Source organism: Anopheles coluzzii, chromosome 2 (genome assembly GCF_943734685.1).
Source record: "Anopheles coluzzii chromosome 2, AcolN3, whole genome shotgun sequence".
Lineage (NCBI taxonomy): Eukaryota > Metazoa > Arthropoda > Insecta > Diptera > Culicidae > Anopheles > Anopheles coluzzii.
The window spans coordinates 5341486-5365000 of NC_064670.1; the positions used below are offsets into that span (position 1 = coordinate 5341486).

Genomic DNA, 23515 nt, shown 5'->3' on the forward strand with positions numbered 1-23515 from the left:
AGGCAAATTAAAGCACATTTTAAAGAGGGTCCTATTTTTTTTAATGAACCTTATTTTAAAGACACTGAACACAGATTACAGCGGTGTTGGTAAACATAAACAACAAAGCGACGAACCCTTTCTCGATTCTGGAATTGCTGCAGCAAACTGTGCTACTAGATTTGTGTCTTCGGTATCGTATAACACACTAATTGTATAACACTATCGAGGCATACATAATGGATTGTGTACAAGTTGTGGATCATATGCTGTTTGCATACCTTTCAGGGGCAAAGGGAAAATACACGCAACGATGTATGCAAACTGAATTACGACATGATCTTTGTGATGAAAGTTAATTTGTTTTATTTTGATACATTATAAATTTACAAAACACAACTTTAATTTCTCATCTAAAAAAAACGAAACAAAACAAAACCGAACATCGTAAGAGCATTTATTTACTTTTAAAATCATGCAGGTTCCTCGCTTGACCGCCCGTACAAGTCTTATGTAATAGAAACGTCAAAAAATCGAGCCCACTCGTAGCGCCAACGCCAACTCCGCTCTCTCGTGTCATCAATCGTCACACAGTCAACCATTTCTCACACATACATAGCAAGTCAGTGGACCCCCCAAAACAAGGCCCTACACAATCGAAAAGCTCTCCGTCGGAAAACACGGTCACTGATCTTTCTTGCTCGAATGCGATCGTGAGAGAAGGTGCGTATGCGTAGGTGAGCCTAGAGAGAGAGAAATACTTGCGAGCGAGGCAAAACTTGTTTTCTACAACCCAAAGCCCGTCAGTGAGAGGTTGGAGCTGGCAAGAGCAACAACTCCATCTTTGACGAGGTGCTTTCGGGCGCGCGTTGCGCCGTGTGCTGGCTGGCTGCTGTGCTGAGTTTGTTACCTTGGGTCATATCCCACCCGTCTTCTCTGTTTTGTGTTCGTGTACTCTCTAAACGCCCCCTCCCCCCTCATCCGTTCTGTGCGGAACGGTACTGTACCAGCTGTTCTTCAAAAGTTGATTGGAAAAAAGGTAAACTAATTTGGGTGGAAAATTAAACACCCCTGCTGCTGCTGGAAAATGCAGCGAAGAATGCAGTGTCCGTTGCTTGCGTGTGAATGTGTGCAAGTGTGAGCAAAGCAAGAGAAGGTAGTGGAAAGAAATACACACACAAAAAAGCATAAAAGCTCCCATCGATCGCGTCTCCCCCGCCAGGCAAGGGTGAAGTGTTTTAAACTGCCATCTTCTGTCCCCTCGTTCGTTTCGTTCGTGCAGCTTCATTTCGCTATCACGCTTTCTCGCTTTCTCTGCTGGCAGCGGTGCATTTGTGTCGGGTGTGTGTTTGTGTGTGGTGGTGATTTGATTTTCCTTCGCCTCTTTCTGCACATCTCGATCCCGCTTTGCTTGCTTCAAACGGGGGGTTAGAGTGTAAGTGCATGTGGTTGTGTGTGTATGTGTGTGTGAGTGACCGTTCAGCTTACAACCACTGCAATGAACGGGTGAAAACGTGAATGTAAAAGTGAAATAATAACAATCGCTAATAATTGCTAACGTTGTGTGTATTGCAGTGGAACAGGGCAGCAAAACATCTAAAAAAAAGTGCTCGACTCACATTCCACGCCAGCTTGGTACTGCTGGATTGGATGGAATTTCCCCCCCATCGGAAGGGACCGTGTAGTGAAGACTCACTAAAGTGACTACTCGAACACAGAGTGCATTTTCATAAACGGTAACTGCCACTGCCAGCAAAGAGGTAAGTGTGTTCGAGGTGAAAACAATAATTCGAGCAGTGATCGTCTTCCCTCCCTTTCGACGATCACTTATATAAAGCTAATCGTTTTCAAATGCAAGCAGCGAAGTATGAGACCATCGCTTACTTTCGGTTACTCTACCGTTGTGTTGTGGTGTGCATTGAAGCGATTGTTGTTTCCGTCTTCTTTAGTGTCGTTTGTGTGCAGCTGTGCTCGAAATGGCTGCTGATCGTAGCTAGTACATCCATCACATTTGTCACCTTTTTTTTAAAACGTCTCAGTAAATGCAAATTGCAGAAAGTGTTTCCGCATTGCATTGCTTACCCTTCCAGCGAGGCCATGCAATAATTGTCGTAAAAGTATAGATGTATTATAAAACATTCTTCTCTCCCAAACACCAACAACACCCAGCCACGGCTTAGTGATTCGCCAACTGATTCAACCCACAATGCGCACAAATACACAAGCACCCACTCGACTGGACGGCAACAACCTTGAATCGGGATCGAAGCGCGAAGCGGGAATGAATTCCGTCCACCGTTTTGTCGCGATGGACGCGTCGTTTCAGCAGTGCAGGGGGGTCGCGAACGAGTTTCCTCATTGGGCGTTCGCCGTGGGAGCTTGTGCTTACCGTACGTGGGTGCAGACCACTTCTTTGCAGACTTACTGCGGAGCTTCTGACCCGAGGCAGTAGTGGCTCTGTGTGCGTTTTTACGCCACAGAAGTGGTGTACCATTTTCCTCTCCACACTACACCAGAGAGCATCGGCCGATTATTCATCTCTTTTGAGCCCCAAAACGGAGAGAGACACACACATAGTGTGGAAGTGTGGTTTGAAAAGCAGCTGACCGTGTTCGGACCATTTATGTCAAGCACGGTCGCGCTGGTATGACCTATGACGTCGAAAGAAGCAGAAGGATTGAGGATGTGGTAGGCTAATCTGGTTAGGTTTTTGGCCTTTGCCGATACCTACGCACACAGTGCCGAACACAAGAACAAGCACAAGAACAGGTTCTGGTTCGTTCTCTCCCCCACCCCCGCACCCCCTTATTCTTTGCAACGAATTGATCCCTTCAATTATGATTGACGGCGGGAGCAAATCGCCGAAAGGCACAATGATTGATGTTTGGCGATCTTTTAATACCAGCCCCAGTCACGACGAAGCCGTAAAGCGTCTTTGCAGCAGCATTTATAAGATGAAGGGATCTACGATCGTCGACGATCGTTGGCTGTAAACCTCGGACCCACGTCTGTGTCGGTGATAATTATATAATTTTCAGCAACCCCAACCCTCCCAACGGTACATAATCCCAATTGTCGCGTCGTTGGGTCGAAGTCATGCGCCAAAATGGCGTCGGACGAAGTGTGAAGCAGAAAGGAAAAGAAAACTAACGCGCGCCTTGAGCAGGGGTTTGTGTGCGCGAGCGCGCGTAGGTTGACCCTGTGGAAGCCTATTTTTGCATGCACTCTCCGTACTCCCCCACAGGAACTCCGTCTTGCTTTGCTCTTCCTCTTCAGTTCCCCCCTTGGTGCGCGTTCTTTGTGCGCGGCGACGATCACCACCCAGCACGGCGACCAAAGGGAGAAGGAACAGGATCATATTTAATCTCTGCTCGGACCAAAAAGGGGAGTGTGGAGTTGGTGTGCCCGTACAAACCGGTTTCGACGCGAACGCCACGGAGTGATCTGGAGCTGCATTGCAACCCTTTCGCCCAGGATTAGCCGCACGGGAGAACGCGCGGGTCCGGCAACATTCTCGGCTGCGCTCCGGTTCTGTTTGATTGATGACCTGAGGAGACGATTATTGCCACGGTGCAAAAGTGCTTCAGTGAGTCTGAGGTGTATTTTTATGACATCTTATGAAATTTTTGTAAAAAAAAGGCCTGACAAGCATTTCTTTCCCTTCGCTTCGGCCACACAAAAAGAAGGGGGGAGGCAACGTTTTATGCAAATTATAGGTTTTTATGCTGCGCGTTTGTGGTGAGGAAGGAATTTCTTTCTTCTATAAATTATTTCTCACTCCTCTCCGTACAAGCCGCGAAGCAGTGCAACCAAACAACTCGTTAAAGCTCGTTGATTTACTCCCATTTTGGCCCCCCTCTGTTGGTTTAGTTGAAGCACTAGCAGCGGAAGCGGAATGGTGAGAGAGAGAGAGAGAAAATCCACCAACACCCTCAGCGCTTGAGACCGAGCCAAGTACTGCCAAGGGTAAACTGTGCCCGTGTAAAGTGCCTAAATGAAGGCCACAGTAGGCACCAGCTCGAGCCAGCCGCTCGATGTTCTATTTCGTTCCCATTTTCGCGTGTTGTATTTTCTAACGGGGGTTCGTCGCTTGCCATGCCAAGCTTACACACACCGAATGCTGGCATCCCAAAGCGTCCCACTTTTCTCCGGACATGGGAGGGGGGGTATGTTTTGTCGCCGCGTGTGGGAGAAGAGGAAATAAAAGGGGGAAGGGAGTAGGAAGCTTGTCTTAACAATTTTGGGCACATCGGCACATGAACGGTGAAATCCAGCTTGCTTGGATGCCAGCCTTAGTGTACGTTCGTTGTAGCTCTGCTGCCTTGTCGTGTGAAGGTTGACGTCATCGCGGTGAGACAATCGGGCGGGCGAAATTGTCAAAATGGTGTTGTTGGCTACACTCTCGGAGCCGATTTGAGGACGGAATCCGCTTGCCGAACAGGAAGGCAATCATTCATCAAGTGGTGGAAAAACAACTCTCCAATCACGTACCTGTGGAAGTTCTTGAATGATTCATGGTCCATTAGGCCCCCACTTGCATAAGCCCCCATTGACTGGCGGGGCGACACATCCACATCGTTCTAGGTAACGCGCGTGACCGCATCCACGCTTCATCCGGCCTAAGTATCAGCAGTGGAGAATAAATATTGCCCACCCATTAGGAATGACAATTTCATTGGAATTCCGCCAAGGGGTTGATTGCTTAGCGACGAACGGCGACGACGACGACGAACCCCTGTGTGTCTGCGTGTGTGCGTGTGTCTATAGCAACGAAGATCTCGCACACTAAGACACACTATTTACATTGCAAAATACTACCTTCGGTTCGATGAGATGAACCATTGAACAACACACGCTGCTCGAGGGCGAGGGCGCTGGGTGCGCTAGAAGCAAACTATTTCAGCGCATTTCTCATCGTGTGCATGCGCACATACACACACACACACACTCACCTCACCATCGACCCTGTTCCAATTGAGCTGGGGGTGCCGTCCCACACACACGCATCTGCGTGAGAGGGTCGTACCGAAGCCGAAACTTCAGACAATGCCGTCATCGTGGCAGTGGATTGATAAGTTACTGGGAAAGCTTTACTGTGATTATCCCAAAGTGGGCTTCATTTTTAATTTGTAAAAAAAGCAATTTCCAAGTGCAAGTAACTAATGTTGAGCTTTTGAATTTGTTGAAATCGAACCAACCCTGTATGATCATCCACGCACTAAGATGGGTTAAAGCGTTGCTCAATATGATTGTACCTATTCCCAGTGCCCAGCGCACCATTCGTTCGCCTGTAATTGGGTGCAACACATTGTATGCGCTTTGATTCTGCGTGCCGCGGTTGCGTGTACACCCTGTTGAAGTCTTGCGTGTAGGCGGCTTCTAATTGTGTGCCTGGTGCGTATGTTGCAATACACCGTCCGGGCGGGGAGTTCGATTCTGATAAACCAGATAATGCAGCTGCGATTCTGTGGAAGCCCTCAAAGACGGGTTTTTGCATATCGCAAGTCTCGCGCACCGATCCAAGTTGGTGCCGCTCGTAAATCGGCAGAGAACGTGCGCGATCGAACACCCTGCGGCCATGGTATCGAACCAAGCAAGCAAGCAAGCAAACTCCATCAACTCCAAGCTGACCGACCAGCAAGCCGTCCAGAGTCGTACCACCATTGAACCGTGTTGTTTGGTGCGCTGGTGCTGAACGCGCATGACGTGTGCAACCGGTTTCGATTGCGCAAAAATGTCATGTCCATTTTTGTCGGGGATTTTGTACACTGTTTTTCCTTTTTTCTTCTTTTCATTCCTCTTTGCCACGAACGCAGACATGTTGTTTGCAAAGGTACGGAGAAGAAAGACAGAGAGACATGAGCACACATACACACATAGCCAAGGCACACCGAAGCCTGTGTAGTGTGCGCTTTAGACCATACCATAAAATGGCAAAGCAAACAGCAGCAGCAGCAGCAGCAGCAAAAACTAAAAAGTATTAAAGTCACGGACGCATCGATCGATTCGGAAGAATGGGTAAATATCAGTAAAAGGATTGGGGCGAAATATCATCCAAATAAAAACACACACGAAAAATGAAAGTATCAAAGCACCGTCGGGGCAGGGAAGTGAGCTGCAAAGTCATTATAGTAAAGTAGACGCCCCCCCCCCCACACAGCTGTTACAGTTGGTTGGCTTTTTTCCATTAATTATTTCACTACGCGATCGCGATCGCGCAGCTCCACATAATGACAGCAAGAGCAGCAGACTCGTTGGCTCGTTATCGAAGGTGTTTTCGATCGAAATTGGTAATGACGAGCTTTTGGAATGGAAAAATAGAAATTAATAATGGCATGGCTATTGTACGAATTTCCTGGTTGTGGGCTTTTTTTATAACGATAATCCATCAATATTTCGATTGAATCCGGTTCGAAGGACCAAAACTATACTACACGATCGTCCATAATTCACACGTCCTGCAAAAACCCCCTTTTCTCCCCCACAGATGAGATCGATGAGAAGCTTAATCCTATTGGCCTGTGCAGTGGTAGTGGTGTGGTGGCCGGAAAGGTCACACGCCCAATCGAACTATGCCTCGCAGGCCAACAGCATCGAGTACCAGGGCGAAGGTCTGCCGGAAGAAGCCACCCTGGATGGAAAGGTAAAGGTTTTGTGGCTCATTTGCCTTGTCCATCATGAATTGCTCTCATGCATTCTCCCCCCCCCCCCCCTCCCCAGGTTACGAAACTGGACGATCTGAGCCCGATCATCTTCCTGAATCGAACGAAAGCGGCACTGAACTGTGCCGCCGGCTTCATGCAGGTGGAGCTAAAGTTTAACGAACCGTTCTACGGTAAGGCGTACGCCGACTACGATCGCAACAGCGCGTGCCAGACGAGCGGCAAGGGTGATCTGAGCTACCGGATCGATCTGCCGCTGAAAGGATGTGGAACGAAGCAGGTAAGCAGCATCGGGAGAGGAAGTAGAAGAAGAGGTGCGATTGATTGTGATTTTTGATTGTGATTCGTCGTCCTTCGCCGCGCAGGGACCGCAACGAGTTTTCACCAACAACATTGTGGTACGGTTCCATCCCGGGCTCGAGATGGATGGGGACGAGATCATCACGATCGTGTGTCGCTATCCACCGCCGGTAGCTCCCATTCCCGCTGGTCTACCAGCACCAATGTAAGTGCGATAGATAGATGCTTTAGAGTCATGGAGATATTGACAACTCTTTCGGACTTGCAGCATTAACGAACCCGCGATCGTTGAGCCACCGCTGAAAGGTATCCAGATCCTGTTCATTATCTGCGCCATCATGTTCCTCACGTTGCTGCTGCTAGGGTTGGGTGTGTCGTACTACTGCCTGCGCCGTCGTCCGATACCGATCGTGCGTCGTGTCGTGCACGTTGGCAGCGGATCCGAGATTACTGCCCTGGAAAGCGGAAGCATAGGTAAGGGAAAGAAGTCTCCCGAGAAGGAGCTCTATTGGGAGGGACAATTAACTGGGCGACTCTCTGACTCTTTGATGCACGCAGTCACAACTGGCGCGTTCGGCCCGCCTGGGCGCGCTGTAACAATCACACACACTCTTTTTCTAACGATTCGTTTCATTCGTTCTCTCTAAAATCGTTGCGCCGTCTAAACTCTAAACCACGCCAAATCGCACCAAAAAACCCCACCATCAACCATCTCTCTCTCTGGCACCAACCTGGCACACACTGTCTGTCTGTACTGTACTACCACGACCACCACTACCCAACGTGACCGGATGGGCCCTGGAGCAGGAAGCGTGTCCGGGTTCAAGGTGGCCCGGCCGGTCGTGGCCGTCCCGCCACCGATCCAGAGCTCGTCCGGCAGCGAAGGTGCGCTCATCCCCTCGGACTACCCGAGCGAGTCGCAGTCCGAGAACGAGGAGGTCGAGACGGGCTCGCTGCCGGTCAGCTCGCGCGGCAGCAGCAGTGCGTACGAGAACGGCGCCTACGTGCACGACGGCATCAGCCTGGCGTCGGCCGACCACCACGCGTACGGGCAGACGCACGAGCTGCATCTGGCCGGGGCGGCACTGCCCCCCTCGCCCAAGTTCGACATCCAGGTGCGGGTGAAGCGCTCCCCGCCGCCACCGTCCTCGCTGCCGTCGTCGATGAGCGGATCGTCCGTGTCGGACACGGAAAGCAACAGCAGCACGCTCATCAGCCATGGGGGCGATCGGAACAATCTGTCGACGATACTGGAGACGCAGGAAGACCGGGACAGCGTGATGACGACCGAATCGATGGCCGCGGACGGTGCCCAGTCCCACTTTACGTACGTGCCGGAGCTGCACACCGTCCCGGCGCACCTCGACTACCCGCCCAGTCCGCCGCCGATCCCGCGCTATAATACCACGGTTAATATACATGCCAATAAGCACCCGACCCCACCCATCCACCCTGTCTCCCTTCCACCTCCCGTTAATCCTACTCCGTCTCCCGAGCAGTGCTGCAAAATGTCTTGAGCATCACGAGATATTCACCAACGAAAACAATGAACGTATCCGTGGTAGCTTGATGCTCATTGCTGATACTCAATGCAAGTGCGTCATGACATGACGAACGCGATACTCTGACCGACAAGCTGTGCTTAATGCCGGCGACAGCATAATCATTACTTTTTAATCAGACGTGAGTCTCAAACAGTTGGTGGATCCATCACATGCTTGGTGACATTTTGTTGAGCACTCAACTCTTGATCACTCACTTGGTCACGACACTCTTGGAATATACTTGGCGTGTGATCCCAAACAACAAAGTGAGCATTCTTTATCGCTCTGCCTGCTTTGATCGTCTGTCTGGTCAAACAGAACGAGAATCACCTACTGAAAATGTCACAACCAAGTGACTGACAGAAGAGTTGTAAAGTTACTTCCTCGTTTGAACCGTGACAACGGTTGACTACCTGTTTATGTTTGTTGCTTTCTGAAGCGCGCGCTATCGCTTGAGGCGTGTTTTGCTTGAACTTTGTTTTAACTTAAGGTGTTTTATCTTGAAGTGTTTTACTTCGCTACATCCGCATAAATGCTTTTACTTCATAATGAGGTCGTACGCAACAAGTTGGTTGCACATACAGGGTTTTCGAGGATTATATAGACATGTTCAGCGAGTTGTAGATTCGTTCAGGCATATAATAGACTCTTTCAGCGCGATATAGAATTGTTCGGAAGTAGGTGTAGACATGTTCGGTTATACTGTAGAGCTGTCACTTTCGTACCCTTTGGACTGCAGCTTGGATCATTCTCATCAGGAGGTAAACAAACAGTTTTCGAAAAAATAAGCTTTTTTCAACTAATTTATGTATTAAACAGCTTGGAGAATGATTATTAGCTACTTTTAGGACTTTTAAGAATGAAAAATTGAACCCTGCGGCACAGTGTGTAAACAAAACAAATGACAGCTCTACAGAATCGCTGAACATGTCTACAGCTACATCCGAACAATTCTATATCTCGCTGAAAGAGTCTATTATATGCCTGAACGAATCTACAACTCGCTGAACATGTCTATATAATGCTCGAAAACCCTGTAATGTCATCAAGCATTTATTGGTCACACCAACTGTTAGAGTCTCACCTCTGATCATCACAGCTCGTGCTCGTGTAGCTGACATTTTTTTTGTTTTAGTCGGAATTTTTCATGACAACGGTAGTGACATTTTGCAGAATTGATCACAGTAAAAAAAAGTCATGACATAGTGACTGATCAAGTGATGATCGCAAAAATGTCACGAAGCATACATTGCTCACACCAATCGCTTTGAGTATCACCTCTGATTATCGCAATTGAGTACATGAGTACGCTGACATGGATTCTGTTTCAGTCAGCAATTTATTTATGACATTGACAGTGACATTTTGCAGCACTGCTTCCAAGCCATTGATCCAAAGCCTTATTGCACCGCATCACATTCCACTAACTATGAAATTTTGTGTTTTTGTCCGGACCCTCTCTCTCTCCCTCTCTCTCTCTCTTGCCTTCTCACCCACAAACACCTTGCCGCCCCTTCCACCACACCCCCCCATCTCCACCCACCAACCACCCTTCACATACAGGTAACGACCACCAATCGACGCTGGCTGGAGGTACCGGATGGGCCGCGCGCCCACGACACACACTCGCTGACCGAGCTCGTGGACGCGTCGCACCTCTACCAGCTAACCGCCGGCACGCACGTCACCACCGACCGCCACACTAACCGGGCGGAGGACGCGGTGCAGCAGCTGCCCGAGCCACCGATCGCCGTGTACAAAAAGCCTGAACTCAAGTCTCACGTTGTAGATGATCTGTTTCTCACGACCGTCACCAAGCGCACCACGATCGAGGACGTCGAGCGGCACAAGCGGCTGGTGACGGAGTACAAGGCCCGCCCGGTGGCAGTGCCCGCCCCACCACCACCACCACCGCCGGTCGATCCGACCTGGGACGTTACGATCCGCAACTACGAGGCGCAGCGTCAGCGCCAGTGGGAAGACTTCTCGGACGTGTCGAGCGCGTCCGGTGCACCGTCCGTCGCGTCGGCCAGCATGCCGGTGCCGTCCTCCACCTATCTGCCGAGTGCGTACGCAGCGGACGAGCTGCGCAGCCCCGAGCTGGTGGGCAATATGAAGCCGGTGGAGCTGCCGCCGGAGGATCGCTCCGTGTCGAACTGGGACGTGCTGATACGGGTGCTGCAGGAGGTGGACATGCCGGACACGTCGATCTCGACGGCCGCCCTGCACACCGAGCTGCACCGTTACCCGCTGCAGCGGCAGCTCAGCTACGACGACAAGCTCAAGTGGAAGGAGATCATCACGACTGAATCGACACTGCGGTAAGTGTAAATTGGCTGGTTTTCGTGTTTCTCGATGTGGTCACTAAATGGTCACCCTTGTCTGCGTACCTTTTCCAGCACGATGCTGTCGGAGGCGACGGTTCGGGAGGACTTCGAGCGCATCCGGTCGGATGCACGGTACGAGAACCTGTTCGAGCCCCGCTCCTGGGACGTCATTATCCGCATCCTGGCCCCGCCCGAGGACGTCGAGCTGCGCCAGTCGAAGCGCAGCAAGAAGCGCGAAACCTGGGACACACGCTCCCGCCGCAGCTCGCTGCCGACGCTGTACGAGTACGACAGCGATGGCGATTCGTCCGTGCGTACGATCACGCAGGAGCCGCAGCTGGTGGCGGCGACCACCAATCTCGCGTACGGCGCCCATGCCGGTTCGCTCGCTAGTGGATCGCGGTCGCGCCGTACCTCCCGCTCGTCCTACAACTCGAACAACATCGACATGCGCTCCATGTCGGAGGTGATCGTGGACTTTGGGCGGATGGCGGGTGGACCGGGCCGGTCGGGCAGCGGTGGCGAACCGTCGGAGGAGGGCAGCTCGTACATTGTGTCGCACAGCAAGGCCTACTTCGATGATGATGATGACGACGAGGAGGATCAGCGGTACGATCAGCGGTCGCTGCAGCGATCGCTAAGCCATCCGAGCTTGGCCCGATCGGCGAGCGAGTTTACGGAGCGTTGGATCATCCCGGAGGACCATATGGATCTGCGCGCTGACTCGGAGGTGGTAAGTGGAACAAGGAAATGGAAATGAAAGAGTGTCTAATGTTTGGGTGTACATTCTAACAGAACAATTCGTCCATGTACGGCTCGGGCACGATGGATGTGGACACGCGGACGACCTACATCAAGCAGAGTCGCACGATGGTGAGCCGTGAACGGCGCGACAATTGGTAGATGAAGTGAAGGAGTACTCGCCATGGTGCTCCTCTCTCCCCTCTCTCTCTAATCTCACGTGCCAAGTCTCCGATCGGTTTGCTCGCCTCAGAAAAACACACTACTCAGCCCCATGGATTACTACTGCCCACTAACACTAACACTGCTAAACTGATACCGACTGCTGTAGGGAGAAACTGCTGAGGTGTGAGTGCGACCGATCGGGCAACAAATGTGAATCCCAGCCCGTATTTTTTTTTGCAAATGGCGACAGCATGAACACACGAATTGAGTGAGTGCTGCTCCCGGAAGCTTGCGATAAAGTAGACCAATAAGCGTAGTAGATTAGATCGGATCTGTTTTGTATGGTACTGGTACGAATGCCACCATCAACAGCGCAACCGTTTTACTCCGAATAACAATTAGCAAATAGCACTAGCGACGTTCGACCAGGGACGCGCTTGGCGACGATACACTGATTAATAATTTTAATTTTAACCACACACATACACACTTCGAAAGTACCACAGGAGCGGAACGAACCCGGGAGCCTGAGGTGTCCCGGTGCCTGTGATAAGCGAATGAAATTCTCGGCATTACGGTGCTGAACCGGAGCAGGAGGCGTCAGCAAGGATATTAGTGTGTCACACCGTGTTTTAGCATTTCGCATACATTTCGCAACACCAGATCGTGACCGTTCCGTCGTATTGGTGGAGCAACTTAGAACGTTCACTAGATCGGATCGCGTAATTCACAGCTTAAGTGGTGGAGGTTTCAAAACGACAAAATAAAAATGGGGAAATGATTTTATGCTTTTATACAAACTACCGCATTAGTATGTAGGGAAGAAGCTTGATAATTACAGTCTCACACAGACCCGAGATACGCCGTGGGGTGGGGAGGAGTCGTCCTTGCCCCCGCTGAAGACTCGCTGAATAAAACTAACCAATACGTCTCACACGAATGGCGGCGTGTTTAATTGATTGTGTTTATGGAAAGAAATTTAAAATTAGGCAAGTGAAAGACTCGTTTCCCCACGAAAAGACATACATTTTTGAAAATATAGTACACAACATCGTTCCTGATCGTGACCTACTGTGCATCTGGCCCAACGAGCGCACTCTGCACATGTCCATTAGCGCTCCCAGTGTGCGATCGTCATCGTTACGTGGCAAAAGGTAACGCGCTCACAATAGTAACGCTCCCCAATAGTAACGCTGTCGTTCGTTCCCGTTTTCTTTCCACATCCTATCTCCCTTCCCCCCTCGCCCCCCGCTCCATTGATAACGCGTTGTTGTACAGATTTTTTTTATTTTGTAAATTATATTATAAATGTTTTGTATCTTTGTTAAAATTTACATAATGTTATATTTCAATAATATGATTTCAAAATTAAAAACGTCTTTTTGATATCTTGACATCATTGCACTGTTTTTTTTTTCGTAACAAGGATTGAATTAAAATTTTCTTTATTGAAGTTTTTTTTCGTTTTAGTGGATATATGAATTGTTTTTTTTCTTTTAGAATTATTTCAATATTATGATCTTTTTTTGTTGTTGTTGTTGTTTGTTTGTTCATATAATAACCTCGCTGCGTTGCGTTTTTTTCTTCTCTTCCTCTCCTCACTTGTGTTCTTCCTTGTTCGCTACTGTTTTTTTTCTCTCTCTCCCTCCCGTATTCGTTCTTTACTTGTTTTTTGCTTTAAATCGTAAAACTCCCCTTCGGTTTCTTTTTCTTTATATTGGTGTCGTGAGTATGTTCCTAATGTAAATCAATCGCGATAGCGCTGTGTGTTTTCTTCTTCTTCTTCCGCTCGGTCTCTCCCTCTATCGCTTTCGTTTCTATACCTTATATTATTATTTAGAGTTTTTTTTTCATCTTCTTTTTAATCGGTTTTTGTTTAGTTTCTTCGCTTTGTTTCTTCTGCTTTTTTCGTCATAATTTGTTGATGTTACTGCTGCTGCTGCTGCTGCTGCTGCCGCCGCCGCTAGTGGCATTGTATGGTTGTTGTCTCTGTAACTTTCCCATTCAATTGTTTATTTATACGATAGAAATATCAGACAATAGCCCAGAAGTGTTGGAGTGGTGTGAACACATGCTTCAAATATATTCCGTCCGTTCAGTGATTTTGGCAGTGATTTATTAAAAATACGATGGCCATACGTATCGGTTACAATCGGTTGTTGCGCTTAACTGATGTGTGTGTGTTGTTGTTGTGTGTTTGGGAGTGTTTTGCTCTCTTTCTGTGTGTGTGTGTGTTTGATAAGGAAGGGAAATGAAAATGCTTTCATACACGTGTTTGAGCATTTTCATCGTTTCCCATTACGAGTGTATGTGTTTGTGTGTGTTTGTATGGATTTGTGTAAACTAAATTCCTTGCTGCCAATGTGTGTAGTTTTGAAACAGTAGTGCAAGAGAGGAAAAGTATTAGAATGGGGTGTTTTGTTTTAAAAGTCACGTGATCGCTCGCGTGCATTCTTTCTAGCGTTCGATTAGGGATGATCGCATCGTATCGATTAATTTCTTGCCTCACTGTATGTACGACGTAGCCTACTTGTGTTCTTCTCTTTGTGTGTGTGTGAGTGGATTTCTGTGCATCTGTCTTCCTCTACTTTTCACTTCCTCTCACTCTTTCTCTTTCTTAAGCTGCTCGCGGTAGCAACTGGCTCTCTCCCGAACAGCCTCCCGACTACCGCCTGACTACTTCGATCGGATGGGAAGCGCGAACGTAAATGGAAATGGTTTTGGCGGCTTCGGTACGGTTTTGCCGCACAAAAAAACGAACGTTTGTATGGGTCTTTGTTTTTTTTTGTTTTAGAGATTCGATATCTTTACTAAGCTTGAAGCTCAAACGCAACGACCGTTCTACGCGTGGACCTGGTCCCACAACAAGCTACCTGGTTTTCGCATGTATAATTTTGTTTGTTTGTTTGCTGGTTTGTTCGCATTCTGCTGCGTTTTGTAATTTACTTGTCGCTAGAGTTGAAACGCAGCTAGAGCTATAATATTCCGCACCGCACCGCCTAGCACCGAGCTACGCGATTTTTTTTATTAAAGGGGTTAATTACATTGTGGCGCACGTGGCGGGCGAAACAAAACGGCCTGCGCACCTGCCTCTCTGTACAGATTCGTGGCGCAAAGCGGCGCATAACGAAATGGCGCATAACGCGTACTCTCAAAACGGCTTGCGCTTTGCACAAGCCAGAGAGAGAGAGAGCGAGCGAGCGACACACACACACACACACACAAATGGAAAAATGAAAGAAACAACACAATGTAACGAACGATTTTTCTTGCTTGGATGAGAATTTTCATCCCTTTGCGTTCGTCGCTTACATATCACGCAACTCAAAACAGAAACGGACAGACAACGGGGCATTTTTTCCGTTAATAACAGCGTGCTTTTGGTGTTTTCGGGTGTTTTGGCTTTAGAAGTAAGTTTTCGTGGAGCGAAGGAAGTTTCAGCAAACCTCCCCCCCCCATTCCGCTAGCACACTCTCGTGCAATGGACCCTAGTGTGTGTATGTTGGGTCCCTCCCACCCCTCTCCTAACCAGGCGCCGTACAGAGGGACCACCCTGCCTTTCCTTTCCATCGATACCTGTATATTTTGTTTAAACTTCAACGCTGTCATGCAGTCACATTTCAGTGCACAGTCACGCGTTTTTAAACGGGGAAACGTGTGTTTTTTGCGTTCATTCTTTTTGTGTGTGTGCGTGTTGATTTTATTTAGATTTTTTTTTGTTTATTTTCCTTCCAAAACGGGGATGTTTGATATTTTGTTTTCCTTGTGGGGCTTATTTTAAAGTACGATCAACAATGTTTTTTAATGCCTTTTTTGTTGTTTATTTAGCTTGGATTGGTTCTACTTAATTGAATGAATATTTTAGCTATAACGATTTTAGCGCTAATTAATGCATGCAGACGACATGGGCGCTTGCGTGTGTATGTTTGCAACGGTTACTTTGAGTTATTCTCTACGTTTACTTTTGCTTACTTTTACATCCCTCCTGCTATCTCTCTCTCTCTCGCTATCTTTCTTTAGCTCTCTCCCTGTCTCTCTCTCTCTCTTCTTTACTTTTATTTGCTCTATGTAACGCGTGTCACTCGCTCACACTGGAAGAAAAGGTTGGTTTGTAGAGGAAAGGAATGTGAAGGAATCTTCCATGGCTTGCTTTACACCTACGGAAAATGAACGCGCGCGCTGTGAATGTTCCCCTGTGTGTGTGTGTGTGTGTGTGTGTGTGTGTGTGTGTGTGTGTGTGTGTGTGTGTGTGTGTGTGTGTGTTTGTGCGTGTGGGTGAGTGAGTGAGAGTGTTTTGTGGGAACAAGTTGGCAGGCCAAAAGTCGTGTGATGGTGGTTGGTGCAAACGGAACACAGGAATTATTAATTATTGGAACACGATCGAAAATGGGAGGAGGCGAGTATGTAAAAAGTTTTGCTGGAAGCACTCTGGGTAAGTTGTAAGTTTTCTTCTTGTTTCCCCCCCTTCCCTTACCGTTTCGCGACGATGCGTTGTGTTCAAGTCAATGCGTTTCATAATTTGGTGTTTGTTTGATTTATTCCGCTGTCTTCTTTAAACGTTTCTCCGTTTACTGTCCATTATAGTATATTTGTATCGCTTGAATGTTTCCTACCTTCGTTTCTTATCGCACCTCCAGCACACATACACACGCACGCACGCGTTTCTCCTCGGAGTGGAGGGCGAATCTGATTTGAGCAAAGCGAAACCGAATAAGGAAAACTTCCCACGATCGCCTCATTTCACCCAGGCCGTGGCTGTCGTTGCGGCGCTGAACACTTTGCACAACAGCCGGCAAAGCCTACTTTGCCCTTTCGTTCCCTTTGCTTTTGCACGCCACTGTCTCGGCACGATGACACACACACAGCTACACGCGAGGATCCTGCTGCTTCTATAAACTTGTCAATCTAACGAACTAACCGAACTGATGTCTGCTGCTGTCTACTCCGCAGAACCTAGAGAACGTATGTGGATGTGTGTATGTGAATGTGTGTGTTTTTGGAGTAATGTGTACTTCATTTTTGAATTATGTCATTACTTTTTAACGATGAAGAACGGACGATACAGATAAAGAATTCCTTGTCGGCAATCGGGCCTTTTGAGACCGGAAACGGTATTGACCACCGTGGTGCTGCTGCTGCTGTTGCTACGGCTGCTGCTACGCCTGCTGCGTCTGTTGCTGCTACTGCTGGTTGATTGGGCATGCTACTCTATCTCTTCTGTCGAATGCTCTGCCTGCTCTGTCTCTTTGCTTGGCTCAGTCTCCCTCCCAGGCTGTTGGTTTGATTTTATCTGCAGTTTTTGATTGCTTACATTAAGTTTGTGTGTTTTGTTGTTTAACAATTTGCCCCTCATCATTTTTGTTTTGTTTTCCTTTTGTCTGTATGTTTGTTTGTATGTGTGTTTGTGCTATTGCTTACCGATTTTATGCGGGCTTTCTTGTTGTTGTTTTTTTTACTCCACTATCTAGGGTTTTGGTTTTGTTTTTTCTTGTTTTTCTCTTCCATTTTAATTTAATCCGTTTTGCTTGACTTAGTTATTACATATAGTTTGTTTCTTATGATACTTTTCTGCGTTTTCTGCGTTTTGCAAGTATTACTTACACAAATGAGCGTGCGTGTGTGTGTTTTTGTTTCTGGGAGGAAGTTTTGGGCTTACTTACGTTTATACGCTTACGAATGTGTATGTGTGCATGTTGAGGGAGGCTTTTCGCTTCGCAGCTTCTTCGCCTGGACTGGAGTGTAATTTCGGTTTGTTCTTTCTCTCCACTTTTTCTCTCTCTTTCTCTCTCTCTCTGTACAAGCAATAGTATATTTATTTTTGGTTTAGTTTTCTTATGTTTTCTCGCTTTCTGTTTTTTTCGCAGCTTTCCATATGTTTGTGGGTGTTTGTGTGTGTTGTGTGCGTGTTTGCTGTGGTTCTTTTCTTATCTTTGTGTTGTGTTGAAATCACTTACAATAATAATTATAATGTATAAGAGATGTGAAGAGTAAAGTGAGGGGGAGGGGGCTGAGGGGTGACTTTGAGAGAAAAAGAGAATAAATCCAAACACAAACCGTATGTGTGTGTATGTGTATGTAAGACGAGATCAAATTCGATGAGCCGAACGGAAACGAGCCTGTTTTTGTTCCTAGTTCCTGTCTATGTGTAAAAAGGGCGATCGTTTGTGGCTGGCTGCACATTTTGCACATTTTCCATGTTCTGCCATTATTTCGCACTGTAGCTGCTTCTTCTATACCTTACATACCTAAAAACCCCAATTACACGCTGAAGATGGGGTGTTGAAGATGCATGGGGAAAGGGGGCCGGGACGGAAACTACTCGCTACATATGTATCCTTTTCCCACCTAGATCCCACTCGTCCTCGTCGCTAGAACCGCTCGGGAATGAGCCGCTAAATTCAGGCCCGATTCTGCTACTGGTTGTGGGGCTTCACTAGAATCAATTCTTAAGCTAGTACCGTTTTTTGTTTGTTTGCTAGTTCTCGATTTTTGTCCTCCCGCTGTTTGTGCTGTAAATGGCTGTGCTGCGCGCGGTACGGCCACACCGCACCTTCCTACTAACCCCAGTACACACGCACACACACAAGGGCGCGAGTGCCTGGGTGGTAAGTTTGGTTTGCTTGTTTGCTTTCGTTCATTAGATTAGAGTTTGGTTGTGATTTTATTTTTTATCGTTTTTCCGTTTCATTTTAAATTGTATCTTTTTTCCCCCGTTTTACTCTTGTTCCTCCTAGCGCTCGTACGAAAAACGATGAAATGAAAGGAAAACAAAACTCTTCCTCCTCATACCCTAGAGAGATTGGTGTTTCATGTTTTAGGTAGTATTGAATTAGAACTTATATCTAGAAGAGTTTAGAGCATTCCTAAGACCACTTTTACCGCCGTTCTGAACGCGTAACCTTGCCGTTTTTTGTTTTTGTTTTTTTTTTTTTTTTGAAGAATGTTTCCGATTCCGTTTCCGTGTGTGTACGTATTGGTGTATTGGGAAGGTGTGTAATAGTTGCGTAGTACTTTTTGAGCGTGGCGTTTGCGTTTGCGTTTGCGTGCATGCGTGTGTTCGTAGTGGTGTCGTGTTGCGTCCGTTACTGTCTCCGTAGTCCGATGGTTGGGCTTTAATGATCAAAGTAGGCGCGTCGTTTGTTTGTCTTTTTTTTTTTTAAATCAAAATCGTTAGTGGTGTGTTTTTATATTACTGTCAAAGCGTTATCCTTATAAAATCCTTTTTATGGGTGTTTTTAGTTTAAAGTTTGTTGTTTAATGTAGTTTTTCAGTTTTCATTTCTGCACGTCTGAAGTAATTGTATACAGGTAAGTATTTACAAATGTGTGTGTCCGTGTGCCACCGTCTAGTTTTGTGTGTGTTTTTGTCACGTCGTTGTTTCGTTGTGTTGTGTGTACACGTGTGACGTGTTGTCCGTTCGTTAATGTTCTTTTGTAGCCGTGTTTTAGCAGCGGCCCCGCCCCTGCGTCTGCCTTCTTTCCGATAATAGTAGCTCTTTTGCTTATTCCGAATTAGTTTTATTCATATGTATGTATATGTATATATATATATATAAGTGTGTGGGAGTGTGTGTATATATGTATATCCATACACACATACACACCGCTATGTATATATGTATATAGTTATGTAAGGCAGTAACTATGTTTTTTTTTTCACCGAACTTATAGTAAGTAAAACAGTACCCCGAAAACGTTTGTAATGAACCAAACTAATGTATGTACAGAGAATGGTACCGATTTTAGATATTTTCTTGTTTTGTATCCGCACGCCCACCTTCTTCTTACCTTCTTACCCTTGGCTTTATTTGCACGTGTTTTTTGGTTTGTTTGTGTCAATGTGTATGTGTGTGTGTATGTTTATTCTGACCTACTAGATCCTTGCTTTATTGGTAGCCTTTTTGTGCCAACGCCATCACACTTTCATGCTAGGTTTTTTACTACGCCCTTTTTCAATTAGATCTGCTTCGGCCTGGTGTTCCTTCTTTTTGCCCTTTATTTTATAAACTTGTGTGGTTTGTATGTATGTTTGTTTGTTTGTTTGTATGTTTGTGTGTGTGTATGTTTTTTTTGTGTATGTGTGAGCTTGCTTTTAATTCGTAATTGTATTTATACCTTATCCCTCTTACTTTTTTTTCAATAACATATGATAATATTCGATTTCTATTACTAATAGCACTTGTTGGTGTTTTAGTAGTCAATTAATGGTTTATGTTATGCATTGTTTCTTCTTCTTCTTCTTCTTCTTCTTCTTCTTCTTTCGCCCATTGCTTCCATTTTCTTGTAACGCGACTTGCTTCTTTCTTATGCTGAACCATGCTTTTCGTCCCTCGATTAGCGATCTCGATTTTGGTTATTACTTATTATGTATATATGTATATTAGTACCCTATGTATATTCACTGCCACTTGCACGCTTTGTCTTGATCGAACGACAACAACAACGTTTGGTTGCCGTTGTTGTTTGCTTAGTTTTCTCCTAGAGTTTTTGTTTTTGGATTTGCTCCGTTTTCTCTCTCGCTCTCTCTATCTCGTTCTTTTTACTACTGGATCCGCTTTCCTCTCGTTTGATTTTTCCCTCTATAATTTTGCTTAGCAATCAATAAAATATGTTTTAATATATATATGTATATGTATATATATATATATATTTTCATGTATATATATTTAGTATAACTAAGTTTGGTCGTTATTAAAATTGTTATTTGTATTTTCTATAAAATCACTGGATTCGGCTTTCCCTCTTCGTTCTGGCGTTTCTTTTTTGTTTTTTTCTTCCACCCGGCCCTTCCCCCTGGTTTCCGTGCGTCGTCTCGTGGCGCGTATTTTGCATTATTACTATACTAACTCCTGTTTATTTGTATGTTGTTTCTGCCCAAACTCTCTCCCGTCTGCCCATTCCCTACTCTCGGGGTCGACAGCACGCTGGCGAGAGGGTGGAATATATATATTTTTGTATCAATTCTTCCATCACGGGATCGAGTGTGTGTGTGTGTGAGAGAGAGAGAGAGAGTCCCGGTACGATGGCATTGTGTGGTTGTGGTGCTGCTGCTACTCCTGCTGCTGCTGTGGCTGTTGCGGTTGTGGCTTCTGTGTTTTTGCTAAATATCTCACAAGATCACTCATTCTCACATACGCACACACACATACACACACAAGCATACAGATCGTTACAGTGGATGCAGTGTGTTTTGATTGTTGTATGTACAAAGTTTCAGAAGTAGAAGATTGGACGAGTCTCTGGTTTGAACTCTGGTGTGGTACTGGATCACCGAGTGGATGTGTTCAAGCTGTGACTGACACACACACACACACGCACACACACACACACGCACACACGCACACAAACAGTTCCCCTTGGAGAGGGAAGGGGGGGGGGAGAGAGAGGAGGAGTGGATTCAATGAGCTCTCTCGCCCTATTGCCTATTGCTTATACTGTGCTGCGACGCCACTCGTTTGTATACGATCATTGGTATTGAAGGGCAGGGATCACAAGAACTATAATTGCCCCCCCCCCGCCCTCCCATTGCCCCCTTGAACCCTTCTGGCCCCTTGAAAGGAAGCTGGCCAAAAGCTCTTCTTTTGTATGTGTCTGTGTGTGTAGTTCCCTATATCATTCGGTTAGTGACGACAGTGAACCATATTTGTGGTAGCACGAACGAAGTTTAACAGCCCAAATTCGCAGTTCAATAATTTTAGCTCTCTTTTTGCTTCCACACACCACACAGCACACACACGTTGCTCTGTCTGTTTCATCGTGCATCGCTCTCTCTCTCTCTCACTCAATGTATTTTTATATCCGAAGTATTATGTATTATGCGCGTGGCACGATCCCAGGAGCCACTGCTGAAGAAGCACTGCTCTGTCTGTGTGAGTGTGTGTGAGTGTGTGTGTTTTGGCAAATTATGTTGAATTTTGCTCTTCCAAATGACTCTCCGCGCCCGATTTCAAACGAAACTATTTACAGAGGAACACTATCTCTCTCTCTTGTTCTCTCTCTCTCTCTTCGTCTCCGTCTTCTTTCTCTAGCTCTAGCTGCTTGCGATCGCTTACGATCCCCCTGTTGTTTGTTGTGTTGTTGTGCCATGGACTCCTTAGATTCCTTTAACGATTTACAGCCATTGTTCGCAGCGTTGAATAATTTGTGTGTGTGTCTGTGTATTTTGTTCTTCCTTCCTTCTTCCTTTCTTCTTCTACTCCACATGGGGGAGGGAGGGGGGGGGGGGTACACATTAGGTGCTATTTATTTATTGCTTATTTATGAATGCATGATATTTGCAAATGGTTATCTCTCGCGCCGCTACTACCCTGGCTAAGGAGAGTGGTTGGTTGGCGCTAGTAAGGTAGTGGTAATAATAGTAGTTAGTGGTAATAGTAATAGTAGTACTAAATAGTTTTATATTTTAGTCTCACTTATGCGTAGTAAAAATATAGTTAAATTCATAATCCCGCGCGCACCGTGGCGCCTTGTGTTAATGCGCGTCCTGTTCTGATTTTCTGTGTTTTTCTTTCGTTTCGTTTTGTTTTGTGTCTGTATGTATGAGCTCTATTCATCTCCTGCGCAATGCGTTCCCCTCTGCCCCTTCTCTTCAAAATGTACATCCTCTTCTGCAACCCTTATCCTGGGGGAAGGGGGAAGGGGTTTATTTACAACTCTGGTTTGGTAGGGAGAGAGATTATTACTAATTGTGATTTTAAAATTCTTCCCCACGCACACCAAACCTATAGTGCTTGGACCTATGCAAAACACAAACACTCTATAAACAACAAACCGAGAGAGAGAGAGAGCGTGTGCGTACACACAAACACACGTAGGTGTTTGCCGTGGTTTGTTTGGTTTTTGTTTACTCGAACTCGAAATACCAACAACGCATGCACGCCTTCCTCACCTACACGTTCTTATACGTAGAGTTTAATGAGTTTAATCAATTGAACTAAGTTAATTAATTTCGCAACGATTTCGCAATTTCGCTCTAATTGATGGTTGGTGCACACACACACACACACACACAGACGGGCTGCCCATGAGTGTGCGTGTGCCCCGGGAATAATATGTTTCACAGTTTCACTACGCTACGTAAATACGTTCCGTTATGAATAACAATTGTGTGGAGTTTTTGCTTCTTCTGCTTCTGCTGCTGCTTTGCCTAATCATAATCGTTTTTTGGCTGAGGCGTATGTGAGTAGTTTTGTGTGTGTGTGTTTGTTTGTTTCGGTTTTTAACAATAATCAATTTTTTTGCTCCACTTTTTCGACTTCAACGTGTTGCTTTTGCTATTCTGGTTGATGGTACTAGTATGCACTACAAGTATGTAAGGGGACTGGAAGTTCCATCATGCCCGATGTAATCGCTCTCTTCCCACACCCGGGACATCCCAACGATCCGATGTTGATCGTGGAGTGAACAACGCTAACAATGAAGGCTAACTGGACTGGAAGGGACAAAGTTCTGGGAAAGGATTAAAACCGACACGGTGGCCACTGTTTAGTTAAGAAGGCAAAAGAAAGTAAGAAAAAAAATAACGAAAATAGCTCTCCCTACTGTTTTCTTCTGTGCTTTCTCCACCACACAACCACTACTACGCCGATCAGCGTGGTACGTGTGTTTGTGTATTGATCGTTTTCCTTCTAGCGCGATCCAGCCATTGCAACGTTTTTACGCTTTTTTACTTAGCGTTTGTGTGTGTTTGTAGGTTTTTGCTTGCTGCATTTTCGCTTTGGTTTTGAACCAATGGGCACTTGATGCTGCCGCACCCGTATCCCGTCTCGTCCCGATCCCATGTCTCCTCGATCGATCGC

The 23515-nt window shown here is 46.5% G+C and overlaps 2 protein-coding genes across 24 annotated transcripts in view; one reads left to right on the forward strand and one right to left on the reverse strand.

The window, feature by feature from the left end:
* The first annotated feature begins 764 nt into the window (after positions 1–764).
* Positions 765–12658, forward strand: LOC120948597 (uncharacterized). The gene is made up of 10 exons (XM_040365119.2): positions 765–1018; positions 1555–1739; positions 6467–6622; positions 6700–6921; positions 7007–7146; positions 7210–7415; positions 7749–8350; positions 10049–10806; positions 10885–11545; positions 11608–12658. The coding sequence occupies exons 3-10, from the start codon at positions 6467–6469 to the stop codon at positions 11713–11715; spliced, it is 2853 nt and encodes a 950-aa protein (XP_040221053.2). The 5' UTR covers positions 765–1018; positions 1555–1739; the 3' UTR covers positions 11716–12658.
* Positions 11967–23515, reverse strand: part of LOC120947682 (innexin shaking-B) — a 66396-nt gene continuing 54847 nt past the window's right edge. For all 23 annotated transcript variants that reach the window (XM_040363230.2, XM_040363223.2, XM_049607078.1 and 20 more), the window contains one exon: positions 11967–23515. This exon is cut by the window's right edge and continues 1109 nt beyond it. The gene's annotated coding sequence lies outside the window, so the exon portion shown is untranslated.

What these genes read in the sequence shown, in the direction of transcription:
- LOC120948597 (XM_040365119.2), top strand. Translation starts at nt 6,467, where the DNA reads ATGAGATCGATGAGAAGCTTAATCCTATTGGCCTGTGCAGTGGTAGTG. An exon ending in CCTGGAAAGCGGAAGCATAG is followed by an intron (nt 7,416 to 7,748) that starts GTAAGGGAAAGA and finishes GCCCTGGAGCAG; the next exon opens with GAAGCGTGTCCGGGTTCAAG. An exon ending in TCCCGCGCTATAATACCACG is followed by an intron (nt 8,351 to 10,048) that starts GTTAATATACAT and finishes CTTCACATACAG; the next exon opens with GTAACGACCACCAATCGACG.